This window comes from Apteryx mantelli, chromosome 1 (genome assembly GCF_036417845.1).
Source record: "Apteryx mantelli isolate bAptMan1 chromosome 1, bAptMan1.hap1, whole genome shotgun sequence".
NCBI lineage: Eukaryota > Metazoa > Chordata > Aves > Apterygiformes > Apterygidae > Apteryx > Apteryx mantelli.
The window spans coordinates 146,036,429-146,052,830 of record NC_089978.1 but is presented as its reverse complement, the minus strand read 5'-3'; the positions used below and the strand labels follow the sequence as shown (position 1 = coordinate 146,052,830).

Genomic DNA, 16,402 nt, shown 5'->3' with positions numbered 1-16,402 from the left:
GGCAAGATTAGAAATGAAAAAGTTCCTCTGCTGGTCCCACAAGCACCTTTTGCAGACTCTTACACCCTAGACTAGTCAGAAGCAGCAAAGCCACTTCTGCTGCTGGTCATCAGACAGTTCTCTCGCACAGAAGAGACTCTGTGAGACCATTTGAAGGCCACGCTGCACAGAATACAACACGGAAACTGCTCCTCACAAAAATACATAAAAGAGGAAACTAGACATGCTCTAGCTTCATGTGAGTTGCATTAAGTGCTTATTTACCACTGCAGTTAACACAGTTAATGGCATGCACATCACATATCATAAAATAATTTTAAAACAGCCTTCCCTACCTTCAGCTCTCCTGCTACCTTTTCAGAAGAGACTTTCTTTCCAACAGCACTGTATAGTCACCCTTACCTCTATTATCAACAGTGCTGCAATATGAAATAGCAATCACAATTTCCACACTAAGTCTATGTTCCAGGCTCACGCTAGATCAATGTCTGAATGCCCTTATTGTATTAACTAAGCTTGCATGTCATTTTTAGATACAGTAGAATCTAGTCATGCACTCACACTGTCACAAAAAAGTCAGCAGGGGAAGCTATAGGGAATGACACTAAAGTCATGGTGCAGGTCTTTAACCACTGAGCCAGGTCAGCAGCAGAGTTTTTATTTTGCAATGCTATCTACTCACTATCTATTTCCTAGATTAAGTACACATCCACAGTTGCTAACCAGGGCTAGTTCCAGCCCTCCAGTCCACAACAGCACACGAGGAAAGTCCCATATATCATACACATGACAAGAAATATTCCCTAACTCTCCATTCCACCCTTGTGAGTAGAAATTCAGGTGTCCAATTCATAATCTCTCTGTAGGAGATGCTAGATACCCAGGCAGATACTATTCTCATTTTCAATGCTATTAATTCAATGGAGTTACTCCTTCATGCAAGGAGGAAGGAGAAGAAATTCAGCTACACGTACCTATCCCATCACAGCCCACGAGTAATTACTGAAACCGTATCACAGTGAACACTTCTCACAAGATAAACACTAGAAGGAAGGGAAATCTAGTGTGAAGACTGGCTTTACCCTTCCTAAATACATAAAATGAACTCTCATTTCTTTACTTAACAAAATAAAACAGGTAGCACACTCAACTATAAACTACACCCAGTTGGGCCTGATATCTAATGTTAGCGCTGTCAAAACCACTCATAAGACTGTGCCACATGGTCCTCCCAGTGCCTGCCTCCCCCAGAGCTAACAGCTTGCCACAGAGCTGGCTCTCAAGCCACAAGCCAAGCTGCAAGGCTTTTAGCTCTGCAAATTTGCCATTTGGTCTCTCATATATTGGCCAAAATGGCATCTATCACACACCATCCTATCAAGCCTTCCACTGCATTGCCTCTTCCCCTCACAACAACTCATCTTTCTCCAATATCTGTAGGAACAAAATCTGTTCATATGGAAACCACCAGTGGTAGAGCTTCCCCTGGCACTCACCCAGATGCCTCCCTGCTTTCTCCCCCACCTCAGCCCCACACTCATGTTCCTATGAGAAAGTGTTACAAAGCATCATCAAAGCAAACCCAGCCACCTTGCAGATACGTTTACCTTCATTTCAAAGGGGGAACATTTACAAACATATATAAGCTGGTATATAACATATAGAGTACCTGGTATGTCTCCAAGTAACTTTTAGAATGCTCTGCCTGGACACTGAGAAGGAAATAGAAAACTGTACTGTTAAATCACACCTCATGTTGAAGAAGACTTTAGTTTGAGTATCAGGATTTCAGCTTGTAAGACAAAAGTCAGCTATTATTTTCTGTAACCGTCTATAATTATTAAATCTGCATTCCCAGAACACTTCATCAAACACTTATTTCTCTGAAGTAACAATGCCTTCTTTTTATAGGATCAGCTTTCGTTTCTGTAACTCCCCACACATCCTGCTACTTGTGTAAACACACTGCTTCCCATCTTCGCGCAGCGTCTCCAAGCACAGCGCTACCCCAGAGCACACAAATGCAAGCCATACATGAATGGGCAATCACAACTGCTTACATACGCCTCCCAGTGATGAATGAATTTTTCCTACTGATACTTCGCAAAGGAAAGGAAGTATAGAAATAGGAGGTGCTAGATATCCTCGGCCACACAGCAGGATCTGTAGCCGTGCTTCACAACAAACAGCTCTCCACGTCCCAGTCTAGTTCCTTACAAGTTGAAATACCACGGACTTTTTTTAAAAATTGGTATTATTTAAATTGTATTTTCCCCTTCTGCCAATTTATAGAAGAAAAAGCTCACGTTCTTTTTTTCCAGAGAAGTTTTTTCCCTACTTGTTTTTAGATTCTAAACACAATAAAAATAGCTCATCTGATTTTTTTCCCCTTGGCATTTCTATTTACTTTTATTGTAGTAACACTAAGATACTCTGGAAGTTCAAACATTGTGGTCCTAAGCATCAGGAAAAAAATGTAGTCCCTACCCTATAGAAGCCACAGTTTAAATAAATTGGAAAAAAAGGGAAACTGAGACACAAGATTATAAAGGAACTTGCCAGCACATGTAGTAGATCAAAAGTTCAGCCCTCCAGGAAGTCAGGCTGGTCATGAGACAGACGGTCTCTTCTGACTTCTCTAGACAACCTCTGAGCGCTCTAGTTCCTAGCTCATTACTTACAGAGTTTTAAATAAATGCTTTCCTTCCTTAAAACACTAATTAAGTAGGTAATATCAAAAGTAAACAAACTGCTCTAAAACTACCAGCTGGTTTCTGTCACTCAACTTTCATGCATTCAACTTCTGCAGCTTCACCAATTCTCTCATCTTCCCACAGACTTTCTGGCAAAATTTGAATTTCTCATGCACAAAGTGAAGATGGAGTAAATGTGAAACACCTTCCTACCCCACCACCACTTTTAAAAGAATTAAACTAATTTCCAGGTTTTCTTTACAGCTGCAAAAAAAGGGAATGGCCTCTCCCCCTCTCCCCTTACTGCAGGTCACACTACAGATTTAACCTCCTACTCTACACATTTACTTACTAGAAAGTAGAAAATGTGACAAATTATCAGTGCTAAGAGACATGGCAATGACTTATTTTATGGAAAAAATGACTTTTATTAATCAGAACAATCAAAAGATGGAAAGCAGCAACCCCTAGACTGCAGGAGACAACCCACAGAAGATGCATTCAGCACCAAAGTGACACAGTGTGTCTGAGCCTGTGAATGTGCAGAAAATCCCAGTGTTCACTAGTACTGTACAAAAAGGCAATAGTAGGTGGAGCAGGCCCTCTGCCTAAAAGGCAACTAGACTCAGTAAGTCTGAAAAGGAAAATAACCCATTACGCCTTTTAAATGCTTGCCTTTAAATGTTTGGCATTGTATAAAAATGGCTTACAACAATATTTGTTAGAAGCTCTCTGTCCCCAGCACTTTTTTTTCCCCCCTTTTAAAGTGTTAGAAATTAAAGTCTTATCCACCACGCAAGATTTCAGTAATTTGGAGAACTAGTGATATTACCATATGGCTTTAGTTGAACCAACAGGCTAACAAATGAGTAAGTGGAAGTAGTAGGGCTACTGAAGTACACTGTGTAAACAACTGTGGTTTTGATGAAATTACACAAATGGAAAAAAGAGCTGAACTGAAAATGGAAAGGGAGGAATGCAAGGGGAGGTGGAGGAGGAGGAAGTGGGGCAAGGAAGGACAATGTAAACAGCCACCAGGAATCTGAGAAAGAAGGCAACTGTGGAACTGCGAGAAACAATGGGAATACAGATGAACTAATCAAAATGATATAGGAAAAGGCAAGCAAAGAGAAAAATGGCAGAAGGACAAAGGAAAGGGTAGGATGGAGGAGGAAAGGAAAGACAGCAGGGAGCCATAATGGAAAGAAGGGAGAGAAGAGGAAGGAGAACAGTGTGAGAACAAATTTGGAACATACTAAATAAATTGAGAGAAAAGCAAGAGGAATATCTACAAACTCAGGCACTGCATTCACTGTGGGTATCTTGTGAAAAAGGGATATAAACTGTTGGGAAACTTAAATCAATTTAAGTCATTACACATTTGAAACATCAGAGACTTGTGTTACTTCCTTTTTCAGAGTTGCCAAATTTGACCTATAAGCAGGTCTTATCTGTGCTACTTTACACCTTGGAAGCTGAAAGCATTTCCCACTGGAGATAATGGCATTAAGCTAAGAGTGTTCAACGTCACAGTTTAAGGAAACTTGCAGTTCTGCTGCTGCTGCTGTGACTTCTCTTCAGAAGAACAGGACTTTAGACACACACTACTCTTCCTAAACACAGTGAATCTGGCCCTGCAACGGGCTAAGCAGTTCCATCAAGACACCAAGTGCTTTAGCTCTCATTAACTTCAGTTAGAAACAGGACGAGGAACACCTGGCTTGATCAGTCCCTTAAATTCAACCACAAAAAAGTAAATGCTTTCTCTACTCAACGGTCTTCAGGAAACACGTGTGGGACCAAATTCTGCCCTCCTTCACAGTGATGCAAATCAGGAGTATGCACACTGATGAGTACAGAGCCACTCCAGGTTCATACCAGCATGACTGAGAGGGGAATTGGCCTATATTTTTAATATAGGAACATAAATGAAAGGCAACCACAGCTTTCCTTAGCTTAATGATACCCAGTTTTGTAGGATGTTCCGAAACAGCTAGAATAGCTACCACCCACTCAATAAAAAGAAAGTAAACACATAACAAAAATGAAACTGCTATTTTGAGACATCTCTTTACGTAGGCTTTCAGTTCAGACCAGCAGCTCAGTACCTAAATTTGATCTCTGAGTGAATTCTGTAAGGGAGATGAAAGTAGTTAGAAAACACAATCCTTTTTCTGTGGGGGCAGGGGCAAGGGATTGATAAATTACAGAAAATGAGCAAACATAGGCCTCTGATGTTAATTTTCAGAGTCGGTCTTCTAAACATCTTGTTAGAAACATGCCTTTCTCGTACTTCTTTGACTCTTAGGTCATGCTCCAACCTCAAATCACGCCAATTTTGGCTATCAGTGATAAAAACATTGTAAACCATACAGACAGCAGTTCCTATTACTAAAGAGGCCCTACTCTTCCTGCTGTTAGATGCTATTTTTAGTTGCTTATGTCTAATCATTCAATTAATCATTCATGTCTAAGTCTTCTTTTTATGTCAAGAACCTACTTAAAGCAGTTTTTGTTTTGTTAACTTCGCTATTTTAATTGAATGCTATTTCCCAGAAGATTCTGGGGGAAAATAGTTTTTGCTTACATTTCTTGGTTATAAGACAACTTTTAGCAACTCTCTTGCTTCAGTGCTTTTGAGCAGAGATAAGAAACTTGACAGAGCAGCAGAGCTGTGCTCCTGGGTGCTCTCATTATAAAGACACTTAATTGTCACAATTTTCTAAGCCTTTGGCCATGTTCCATAGGTATTTGTTTGGGCCTGACTATAAAATACTCTGAAAGGTCTATCTACACTCACCACATGCCACCATGTCATAGCTCCTTCCTGATCCAGGCTTTTGCAGATGCGTTATCCTCACTGTTTGCTGCGTGTAGTCTGCCTCAAGACTGAGTAGAGCAAAGCTCTCCCTCAGGTGCAGCTCTGTGGTTCCAGGCACTAAATTCCAACTGGACAGCAAGTCGCTCCTGTGTTCTCAGCAACACCCCTGTTATTCCTATGCTTAGAATTTGAGTTATAAGATGAAGGAGGAAAAAAAACAAACTACGGCTTTATCTTTGCTGCAGCCATTCTCATAACTGCCACTTGCGTATACTTACCTGAAGTGGCATGAAAACGCTATTAGACACTACATGAGGCCCCTAACAATATAGCCATGATGTTATAGCACGGTGGCTTGCATCAACTAAGGCAACAAATCTCATCTTTTGCACTAATTCAGCTTCTCCTGCAGGTGCTGCAGTTCATCCAGACTTGCGTGCTATGACAATGTCAGCAATAGTTGAGCAAACTATGTTAAAATTAAGTCAGGTATGCATGGCCCCAAACAGAAAGGTATAAGGCACGACAGGAAGAGAGTGCTGCTGGAGCCAAAAAGGAGGTAAGAAGCAGCAATGAAGAAGAGGAGAAAAGCAGCTACTAACAAGATTTAGGGCAGGGAGGGGGTGGGGGGAAGGGAGAAAGTGCAGAGAAGTGGAGAAATTAGAAGGAAGGAAGGAAGGAAGGAAGAAGAGAAAAAGGAGCAATGGGAGCTAGAGATAAAAGGATGTGTTATGAAAGCAATGGAAAGAGGTTGCAATAGGAACAGAGCCAAAACTGTCGACAACTAATGGAAAACATTCCCCTGCAAAACCTGGAATGTAACTCGGGAGCATAGTCTTTGCATTCCCCTCCTAGCAGAAAACAGCTGTACATTTCTTGTCTGTCACTCATCCCCCTCCAGTGGCGGATCTACATACACATGCACTACTGCCACCATAGTGTCAGGCCATTAGTGCTGTGAGTTCAATAACCTTACACTCTGGATCAAAATGCCCAAACCTTTCTGACACTGCTAAAAGCATGTTCTTTGGAAAAACCCAAAGCAGAACAACTATGAGATTTTTCCTTCTCCTTTGGCTTTCAAGTTACAAAAAAACAGAGAACTACAATAAAAGAACTCTGCTGAGGCTATAAACTCCAACACCCAGAAGTTAGACAATGAAAAAAATTAAGGTTGTATTTTTAACCTCCGTTCAGCTCCCAGATTGTAGGCATTTTGAGATATTCTGCAATTACACTATCACATGCAAATCTTTTCCAGTGACCCCTGTCTCATCTAGAAACCAGGATACGTTCTACTTTGTGAACAAATCAGGGTGAGAGAAATTACCCCCCCAAAAATCCCCACCTCAATTTTTGTGCAACCTGAAAGCTGTGAATTAAACATGTATGTGCAGGCAGTGAGAGGGTGAAATCACAGCTAGAGAGCTTGAAAGCACTCTGGAAAAACAAGTGCATCCCCAGCTCTGCTATAAAGTTCTTCTGTGACTTGTGCAAGTGACTGTAACATATTACTCTAGCTTCTAAGAACACATTTCTCATTTTCTCAATATCCAGTTTCCAAGATCTGCAGATGGGCTGAACACTCACAACTGGAACTGAAACGAACTGGTGATGTCTCCTCAATATATGAAGTAAAAAACCATGAATACTCTGGGAAAACAGTGTTTCACTGTCTCAGTGTTTTAAATGCATTTTTTTTTTGCAATATAGCATATACATACCACATAAACACTGCAAGTAAAATAAAGTTAAGCACATCAGTGTAACCCCCTGAAATAGACACCATCGGCCATGATTTGGGGGCATGAAATGTTTTTCACTAGCTCTAAAACAGGCAAGCCATAACTGTCCTTATCTCACAACAGGTGTGAATCAAGGCCCATTTAAGCCAACAGAGGCCTGGATCAGGCTAGTAAGTCTTTGGTTTGGTGCTGCTAGAGCTGATGGCTTAAATCAAGTATAGACAAGACTCTGAAAGCTTCTCCTTCTTTCCCTGCATATAAACACACAAAACTTCTGATACCACAGAGAAAGGGTTTTGAACAGAATGCATTCAAGAAGCAGAAACTGCATGTTGCCAATGTGCTATTTTTTCCAATATGCAAAATAATTGAATTACTCTGTCTACAAGCTCATGACTAAGAAAGTTGAGGAAAATGAGATAGGTTTTTAAGTGAAAGCAAAGCAAAACCTGACAAAAATGTTTGGGATGAGTCCTTAAAATGCTGTCTCATCTTTTTAAAAAAATAAATAAATCATCAGCTCTCATAGTTTTGAACCTCATAAGCTTGTTTCCCTTTTACAGTAAGAGCAGGGCTGGAACAAGGAGTTGGTCACTGAGTGGGGAGGGTTAGCATTTTGTGGACAGAACAACTGACCTTCAGACTACAAGAAAATTAGTCCCTTTCCCCATGTTTTCCAAATATCCCTAATGCCTCCTCTGGTTTGGCATTTAGTTCTCAAAATTTGCCATTCACATTCCAGTTTGAAACTTCAGCAATGGGTCCTCAAACGATGAAGAAATCTGGCAATCAAGGCAAATCTTTGCCCAAGAGGTTAGAACATGCATCAATCAGTCATTAAAAAATTACCCTCAGTTACTGACCTCTGAACTTCTTTGGAGGGTTAGCAAGGTCACCTGCTTCTGGCTGAACCACACATCTGTCATCCACTAACCTAGAAAAACAAAAGTTATTAGACTTACTAAGACATGTATTTGACATCAGCATATATAATTGCAGAGACATACTTGTCATGCTTTGGGTACAGAAGTTTACAGATTTTTCCAGTTCAAGTCAAAAATATCTTAGAAACTTTAATATTCAGTTATTCAGCATAACCAAGAAAAGAACAATCTACATCCTCCTTTGAGAAAGAGGATTTCTTCTGTTGCACTAAATTAAGGCCAATATTTCAGAACTCACTTCATTTAAATCCGGTTAAAGTCTCTTTTGTAACAAGATGCATATTGATATTTGTTATGTGTAAAATTCTTGTTTTCTTTTTACAGCACATTAACCCTGAATCAGAAACAGTTTGCCATTACGCAGCTCTCATTATTCTGACATATAAACCAAAATTCATCACAATCAACAGAAAGACCCTGAGCCACATAAATGGGCCCTGGAATGAGAGAGACCTCGAAGAGAAAGGCTGGGAAGCTATCTTTGTATCAGACAGGAGAAAGGAAAACCTCTTCTAGGTTCCATTTAAAGTTATCTTGGCCCGAAACCTGCAAGCTGTCCCATGCTTGCAGGTTCCTGCATCCACACAGAGGCCTTTTAAAGGCATGCATACGAGAGTATTCCCACGTGGACCTGTTTATACAATCTGGACATGAAGGGTTTTTTTTCCCCCCATCATTTGCTGTTTCACAACACTGTTTTATCTAGAATTAAAGTCTGGAATCTGATAAAGCACCTTGGATTTTAGTCTTTAAAAATTTTAGTTATTCTTCTCCTCCAAGGAGGATCATGTGATATTAAGATCCAGTGCTCTGATCAAAAGTCACAGCAGCACATTTTCCTTTGCTAGAATGAGTAAGTACTTATTTAATCCACACCAGAAAATATAAATAACAAATAAGCTTCTCATAATATTTTAAAAGTTAAATAAACAATAAAATTCAAAAAGATTATAAGCTGCACTTAGCAGAAAAATATTAAAAATATTGTTAATCTTATCACAGAACTTCCTAAACATAAATTCAGTTTCCCTTCAGGAAGTATCCTGTAAATAATCTGCCTGTTTCAAACAATTATTCAGGAAAATCATGTTTAAGGACACACTACTGCCCTGACACTCAACAACAATAGTCTTAGAAGAATTTTCTGTGGGAAACTGCCAGAAAAAGCACAATTTGGGTCCATCCAAATCAAGCCATAGATGCATGCAGTTTTCAGTCAAGTTGATGAAGGCTTTGAATCTAGGCATGAGGGCAGCAAGACCAGCCCCTCAGAGCACCCATGAATTTTGTACCTCGGACAAGCTAACTGATGCCAAGGGCAAGAACAAGCTGCTCGGTGTGCTCCTGGCTCCCAGAAACAAAAATGAAAAACAACAGTAAGAATTTTGGAAGTCAGTGGCTCAGTTCTCATAGCATATTTGGGGGCAAATGCAAGGTTTTGGTGAGGAAAAAGAAGTGAAGTGGCAGTTATGGAAGGAGGCAGAGAACCTGGAAAGGCCTTATGGCAGTCTTGGTTAGGTCAGGCTCATACAATGGGGTTTAGCAAGAACGAAATAAGGTATGGAAAGCAGGATTTAGGAAGAGTCAGCCCTGCAAGGTGCCCTCTGCCCACCAACTGATGGGCCAAAGCTTCCCATAAAGAGGTCCTAAATTCCAGAATCACATAAAAAACAGGGCTGGAAAGGACTAACTTCTTTCCTCTTGCCCTAAATCAGAATTAAACTGCACCTATGTCATTCCTGACAGACATTTCTATACTCTGCTTTTAAGGACTCACAGTGGCAGAGTTAACCTAGGACTTGAAGGTGAAGAGTAGGAGGGCAGTAAGATGCCCTTGGCCTATTCCTCTGTTGTGCCACGGGTCCTCACCCTCTCCTCTGAGCAGCGTCTTGCAAGCAGGAATGGGCCTTGCAATATGGCATCACGCGGGCATTTGCTGAGGGCTGGCGTTTGAAGCTACCTGCAGGAGGCAATTTTAAAATCTAGCCGGAAGTCAAACTTCACCAGCTTAGGTGATTTTTTGAAAACGGGAGACTCCAAAACATTGCAATGCTTGACAGAGTCTTGCCAAAGGATTTTAATGCCAAGAAGTGACAAAACCTACAGAAATCTACAAAATCCCTCACAGGCTTTCTGAATGAACCCATCAGGTTTAACCCTTAACCACTGGTAGGATGGAGGACATTACAGGGGGAGGCTGAGCATAATGCACAAAGAACATCTTGTCCTTGGACCCTCATGGCAACCATAACTGTAGATAAAACACAAACTGTTCATCAGAGGGCCACATCGCTGCAACAAAGGCCACGCACACAACAAGGGGCTGAGAAAAACCAACCAGATCCTGTGCTCTCTCCAAGAGAGTTAGTTGTAGCATTCAAATGCATGCTGGACTTCCCAGGCTCAGAAAATAGAGCTTAAATAACTAATATCAGTCACTTTCATTTATGCATTCTCTAAAGGCACAAAGATAAGGACCATAAAAGTGTTGTGCAGCCATTAGGAACGGAAGACTTCAGACAAGACAGACAAAGGAGGAAGGAACGGCTACTGCTCCCATCCTACAGACAGGAAGCAATAGCAAAGAAAGACTAATCGACGCGTGGCAGGACTGCGGCATGACAGAATAGAAACATCACCTCCTGGGCCCTTGCTAAGTGCTTCAACTTCTAACGCCTTTGTTTCTTACAAAACATCTTACAATACCAGGAAAAAGCCCGGATGAAGTACTGCTTTCTCTGTACAGCAACCTTCCTATAATTTAGCCACCCAAATTTTCATATAATGTTACTCATCCTCTACTGCAGGACTATATATCTAAAGAGTTCAGTACCTGTAGAGGTACTTGCTATGGTACCATAGAGAGAGCTGAGTTTCATGTTGCAATGATGCAAGGACTTCAGCCTATGCTGCAGCCTGGAACAGAGCAGGCCCTTCAAACTCAGAGCACTTCCTCCAAATACAGAATGCACAATATTCAAATCCCACTTTTTACAGTAAGACAAAAGGCACCTGTTGGTTTGTTACTGAAGCCTGCTAGATGGCTGCATTAAGCAACTAGCAAAGCATGTCCTATGCAACCTGCAAAACAATTTATTTGAAATGTGTGAAACCAGCAACCGCCACAACAAAAGGCCCTGGGCACCTGCAGCTCCTGTCAAACCAATGCACAGCACCTTTCAGGATCACTTGCTTGCTGTTTTGTGTAGGAGGCCAAACAGTGGTAGTGAAGACTTTCCTGATACAGGGAGAACTTATTATATTATACAATCAAATGTGTCAGCTGTTTAAATACTGATCTAAATTATTACGCAAATATTCAAGCCCTTGTATCATCAAAGAAGCTTTGGCAAATTTAAATAGTTTAATTCTCTAGCTGGATTGCAACCAGACAATACTGCATTGTGCCCTCTGTTGTCATACAGTACCCAGAAGATACGACATGACTGCATTTCAGGTTTTTCCATGTTGGCTGCACATAAATGACAAAGGAGTCCCCTGCACATTTATGATATAACTTTTACAGTGTGCAAAGCCACATTAAACAAGAACTGAAACCATCTAAAATAATGTCTAGGTGTTAAAACATGCTTCTCAGTGGAGACAATGGAAGAAAGTAAAGGTGGCTTTTACCTCTCCATTAGCATTAGCTGGCATAGTGCACCATACCGTGTGAAGTGCTCAAAGCTCCACAGCTGAACAGAGTCCTACCTCTCTCTTCCTCTCCCTCCATTTTCTCCCCAGCGTCTGGATGGAGTTAAATCTGCCGTTTCTCACCACATTCAAAACCAAATTTGTCTAGAAGTGATGCTCATGTGGGCAGCGTTTTGCAACGGCTCCTGCTTTACCTACGATGCATTAAACCTGAGGACCATGAGAGCTGCCACTCTGCATCAGCTTGGGCTTCTGCTCTGGTCTATGCCCATGCGGTACTCCTCCAAAACTTCCGTCAAAGAGCCCCAAGAATCAGCAGCAAGCGGTTACCAAATAACTTGCTTACAGTGAAAGTTTCTTCATAATCCTCTTCTGCGAGTTATCAGTTCATGTCCTGAGGTGGTCCCATCCATATCTGTGTTTAAATTCTAACCAATATATCTCTGAAAGCTCTTATTATCAACCCCTTACAGCCATTTTGAATCCTATTAAGTATTCATTTTCATAATATCTTGTGGCAATGAATTCCATACACAAGATGGCAAGCAGTTTGAAATACACTGCCTCTCGTACTTGGTGCTGTTTCAGCTAAAAGAGGATAGGATCAACTTTTAATACTATTTGTTATTTGTATTCAGATCTTGCTTAACATAAACAACTTCAAACTTCTCTTACAGCTCCTAATACCTCTCCGCTCCCTGGGCATCGGACAGAAGTGGGGAAGGAATACCTTGCAGTAATTCCCACTAAATCTTTCTACTGGGTGCAGCGGCCACCTTTACAGGGCCTTTCCCTGAAAGAAGAACAGAATGTGCATGTGAAGAACCCGCGGGGACACCATGTGTATTTGGGGAGACAGGAGGAAGGATGCATTGAGGGGAGGAGCAGGACTCAGTGGTAGAAGTATAATCGATAAAAAGGATACATTGGCAGAAAGGACTAATGATGAGATAGACGGGTTTCTAGGTAAGAATCATATATGCTGGATAAATCTTCATGTCCTACAAGCTGTCCTGATTACCTAACACAGTCTAAAGATAAACACATCAAAGGCTTCGAGTAACTTGTAGATGTAGTGCAACGGTCAAGGAATAGTTGTATAGTAACAGTCCCACAAAAAATGTTAGCACTGATGAGTTATTTTAAAACTACTGCTGAGATACAAGCACGTTCTGGAAGCACCAAAACAATGCAAGAAAGAAGGTTCTACCAAAAAGCAATGATGACGAATTTCATGAATTTTAGGGGTCTTTCATAATGTAAGATGCTTTTAATAGCATCCAAGAAAGCAGCTACATAACATAAAAGTTATCATTCATTCATTTATCTCTAGCCTTGCAGAACTGTGCCTTCAATTTAAAAAAATATCATCCTGAAAGGTGTTTTGGTTCTTCCTATCAACAGAGAGACTCTTTCACTTTTCATAGGCGTTATTATTAAGCAAAAGAATATAGAAACTAATGCACAAGTAGAGACAAAATACGTTCTCACACACACACACACTCACATATATAACCATAGATATTTTTTAGATGGATAGACAGATAAATAGATGTGCATGTATATGTAATTTATGTTAAAAAACACAAGCCTCAGCTATTGATGTTTTACTATTATAATACATTGGAATATACAGAAGGATCAAGGTTGGTACCCTTTACATGTACACAGAGTATTTTATGCCTCAAAGAGCTCAATAAACAAAGTTAGAGTGTCTTAGACAGACTGAAGACATTTCCTCTCTCAGTTGCTCAGCTGTTACTTTCTTAGCTCCTGTGGTATCAGCATTTCACCTATTTGCTCAGCAGCACAAGGCCTGTCAACAGCCGGAAGAGGGGACAATGTTAACAACAGACCTCAGCAAGCAGAGCTGGACATTTTAATTGCCAGTGGAGCCAAGAACAACCTTTGTTCAGCATCAGTTCATAAATCGTGCTGAGGTTAGGTCCTAAAGACATAACCTTGTCACCCTCTCGCAAACTAAGAACCAGCACTCAGAACCTTCCACCTTTGCTCCAAAGACATCTCTTCACATACAGAACCTCTTTATCTAGAACACCTCTCTTGAACAGCTTCCACTCAACATACTCCTTCCCTGTGTGATTACAGCTTTCGCCTACAGAGCCTCTCCGGTGCTCCACACATCCCAACACACAGTAGCTGCTCAGGAAGAGAGGTGCTAGTCATATTACTAACAATGGGTTATTAAAATTTTGCTGCCCTGGAAGTCAGGCATCAAATACTTAAGTGCCAAAACAACCAGGTCCACCCAGTTCTTCTCCAGGTCCACCCACTTTTCATTTCATTTAGCTTCTTATCAGGCATCTAGGTCAGCCTATTTCTTGCTTGCTTCATGCTGTCTCCTGCCAAAAATGTACAGTCATTATACCTCACCCTTCCCAAAATGTGAGTTCATACTCCTTTTTGCCTATCAAACCTGATTCAAAATGATCCTACAGCTCTATGTTTTAGCTCCGCTGTTTGAGATTCGTCCTTTGTCCCATCTCCTTCCTTTCTAAAATCTAATTTTCAATCCTCATGTTTTCACATCTGCAATCCTTCAGGGTCCCCTACATTAACCCCAGCTTGCACAGAAAATAAAAATGATATTGGTTGTACTTATAGTGGGGCCATTAGGCCCCTGTACCACTTAGGAAGATTCCATGTTAAAAATCCCTTTTGATAAATGGGAGGACCACAGTACACAATATTTAAACATAACTGCACTACATGTCAGTGAGGCACAGCAGTCCAGAGGGAAACTAAATAATCTGACTCCTGCCTTCCACTAACTTCAGTAATTTTATCCTTTTTCTGAACAAATTTTAATTGCTACAAACACAAAGCTCAACATAGGTTGAAAGAAGCTACTAAATAAACATCCATACACTGGGAAAACAAACAAACACACTTCTATGCATCTAAAAGTATTCTGAACCTGTCAAAGTGTCTTAAGCAGCTGACAAATTTCACTATAAACCATCCTCACAAACAAGATCGTAAGTGCATTTTATCTCAGCCACACAGATCATGAACGCTCAGCCATTCTTACCACACTGAAAAACGCTTGTGTAGGTCACTTTGAATTGCATTACCAAATGCCAAGGAGACAGAAGGGCAGAAAACAAGATACCGAGTGCGTATTAAACAACCGCATGCAAGCAGGCAGCTCCTGAGTTGCACTAACAATTACACTAGTAATCAACCCTGCAGTTTTTTCCTTATCTGATAGTGCATTCAAATATTCTTGTAACTGTATCTGCAGGCTTGCATATCAGAGAGGGGAAAAAAGCAGAAGTTTTGCCTGTTCAATTAAATATTCCAGCTATAAATCTTGAATGTCACTTTGTTATTCTTTTGTATTGTATTATATCCACTCATGCCTTTAGCTTGTAAAAGCTTCAGAAATCTGTTCAGTAAATTTATCTATTTTATAGTTACGTATTCATTTAAAACATCAGATAAATTAAAATAAATTATAACAATAAAATATAGGGTTATTTGAAGTTTACAGTGGAGAGAAGAAAACATGATTCTTAGATTCTAGTCTTGATTCTTCAATTTGCTTGACTAACATAATAGGTAACATTTTTTCATGACAAAATTGGTACAGAGCTTAACTTGGGGATACCAATTTTTGCCAAGTAAATAAATATATATTTGTACAGTATTTCAGGTTCCTCACATCAATGCAACTATATGCATTAAGTCCATTTTTAGTGGTGCAAAACATACCCATTTTCTACAGCCAAAATGGGACTTCAGAACTAGCAATGGCAGGAGGAGATGTGCCAGTCTGCCCCACCCAGCTCAATTCCCAGTCACACAAAGTCCCGTTGCCCTTCTCTGAAACACTGTTGTTTTGCTTACAGGCTCATTTTGGCCTCAGTCTGGCTCAGAAAGTGTGAAAAACAAATTATGTTCCCATAAAATGAAGGAAATATCCGATTTTTTTTTAAGATAATATATAAGGTAAACCTCTATCCTATAAGGATATTGTGATAGCCTAAAGCTATTTGAAGAAAAATCTTACACAGAAAAACATACTTTTTGGATGAAATTATTATTGAAACTATCTTTTAAAGCTAAGAAACGGAAAGGATAAAAGGAGCATTAGGAAAATTTTCTGAGAGCGAGCAGTACTGGCTTGCCAAACCTAGACCAACTAAGAATTTGCATCACCTGGGAAATTTGACAAGTTTTCCATTACTAACATGTTTTCTCTTTTCGGTGAAATCCTGGCAGTCTTTGAACTCACTGGCAACATTTTCATTGACTTCTGCAAGGTCAAGATTTCACCCCAATGAGCACATCTTCCCAAAAGCACACAGAGGGATTAATGAAGTTTAAATGACAAGCAGCGTCAACACTGACTGCACAGTTGTGCTGGAGACTCTTCAGGAGCAAGCCCGCCACCACCAGCAAGCGTACCCACTGCCAAGCCCAGCTCGCCTGGAGATGGCATGGAAAATGGGATTTGCATGGCCTATGTTAAGCCACATAAGCGTATGGTATCTACCTCAAACTCATCATCTAAGCTCCCTC

At 40.5% G+C, this 16,402-nt stretch overlaps 1 protein-coding gene across 1 annotated transcript in view; it reads right to left on the bottom strand.

Annotated features, from left to right (window-relative positions):
• The window catches only part of ITPR2 (inositol 1,4,5-trisphosphate receptor type 2), a 271,787-nt gene that overhangs the window by 229,810 nt on the left and 25,575 nt on the right, over positions 1 to 16,402 (bottom strand). The window contains exon 2 of the mRNA XM_067305912.1: positions 8,123 to 8,193. Within this exon, the coding sequence (XP_067162013.1) occupies positions 8,123 to 8,193 (71 nt within the window). The remainder of the gene's footprint in view (positions 1 to 8,122; positions 8,194 to 16,402) is intronic.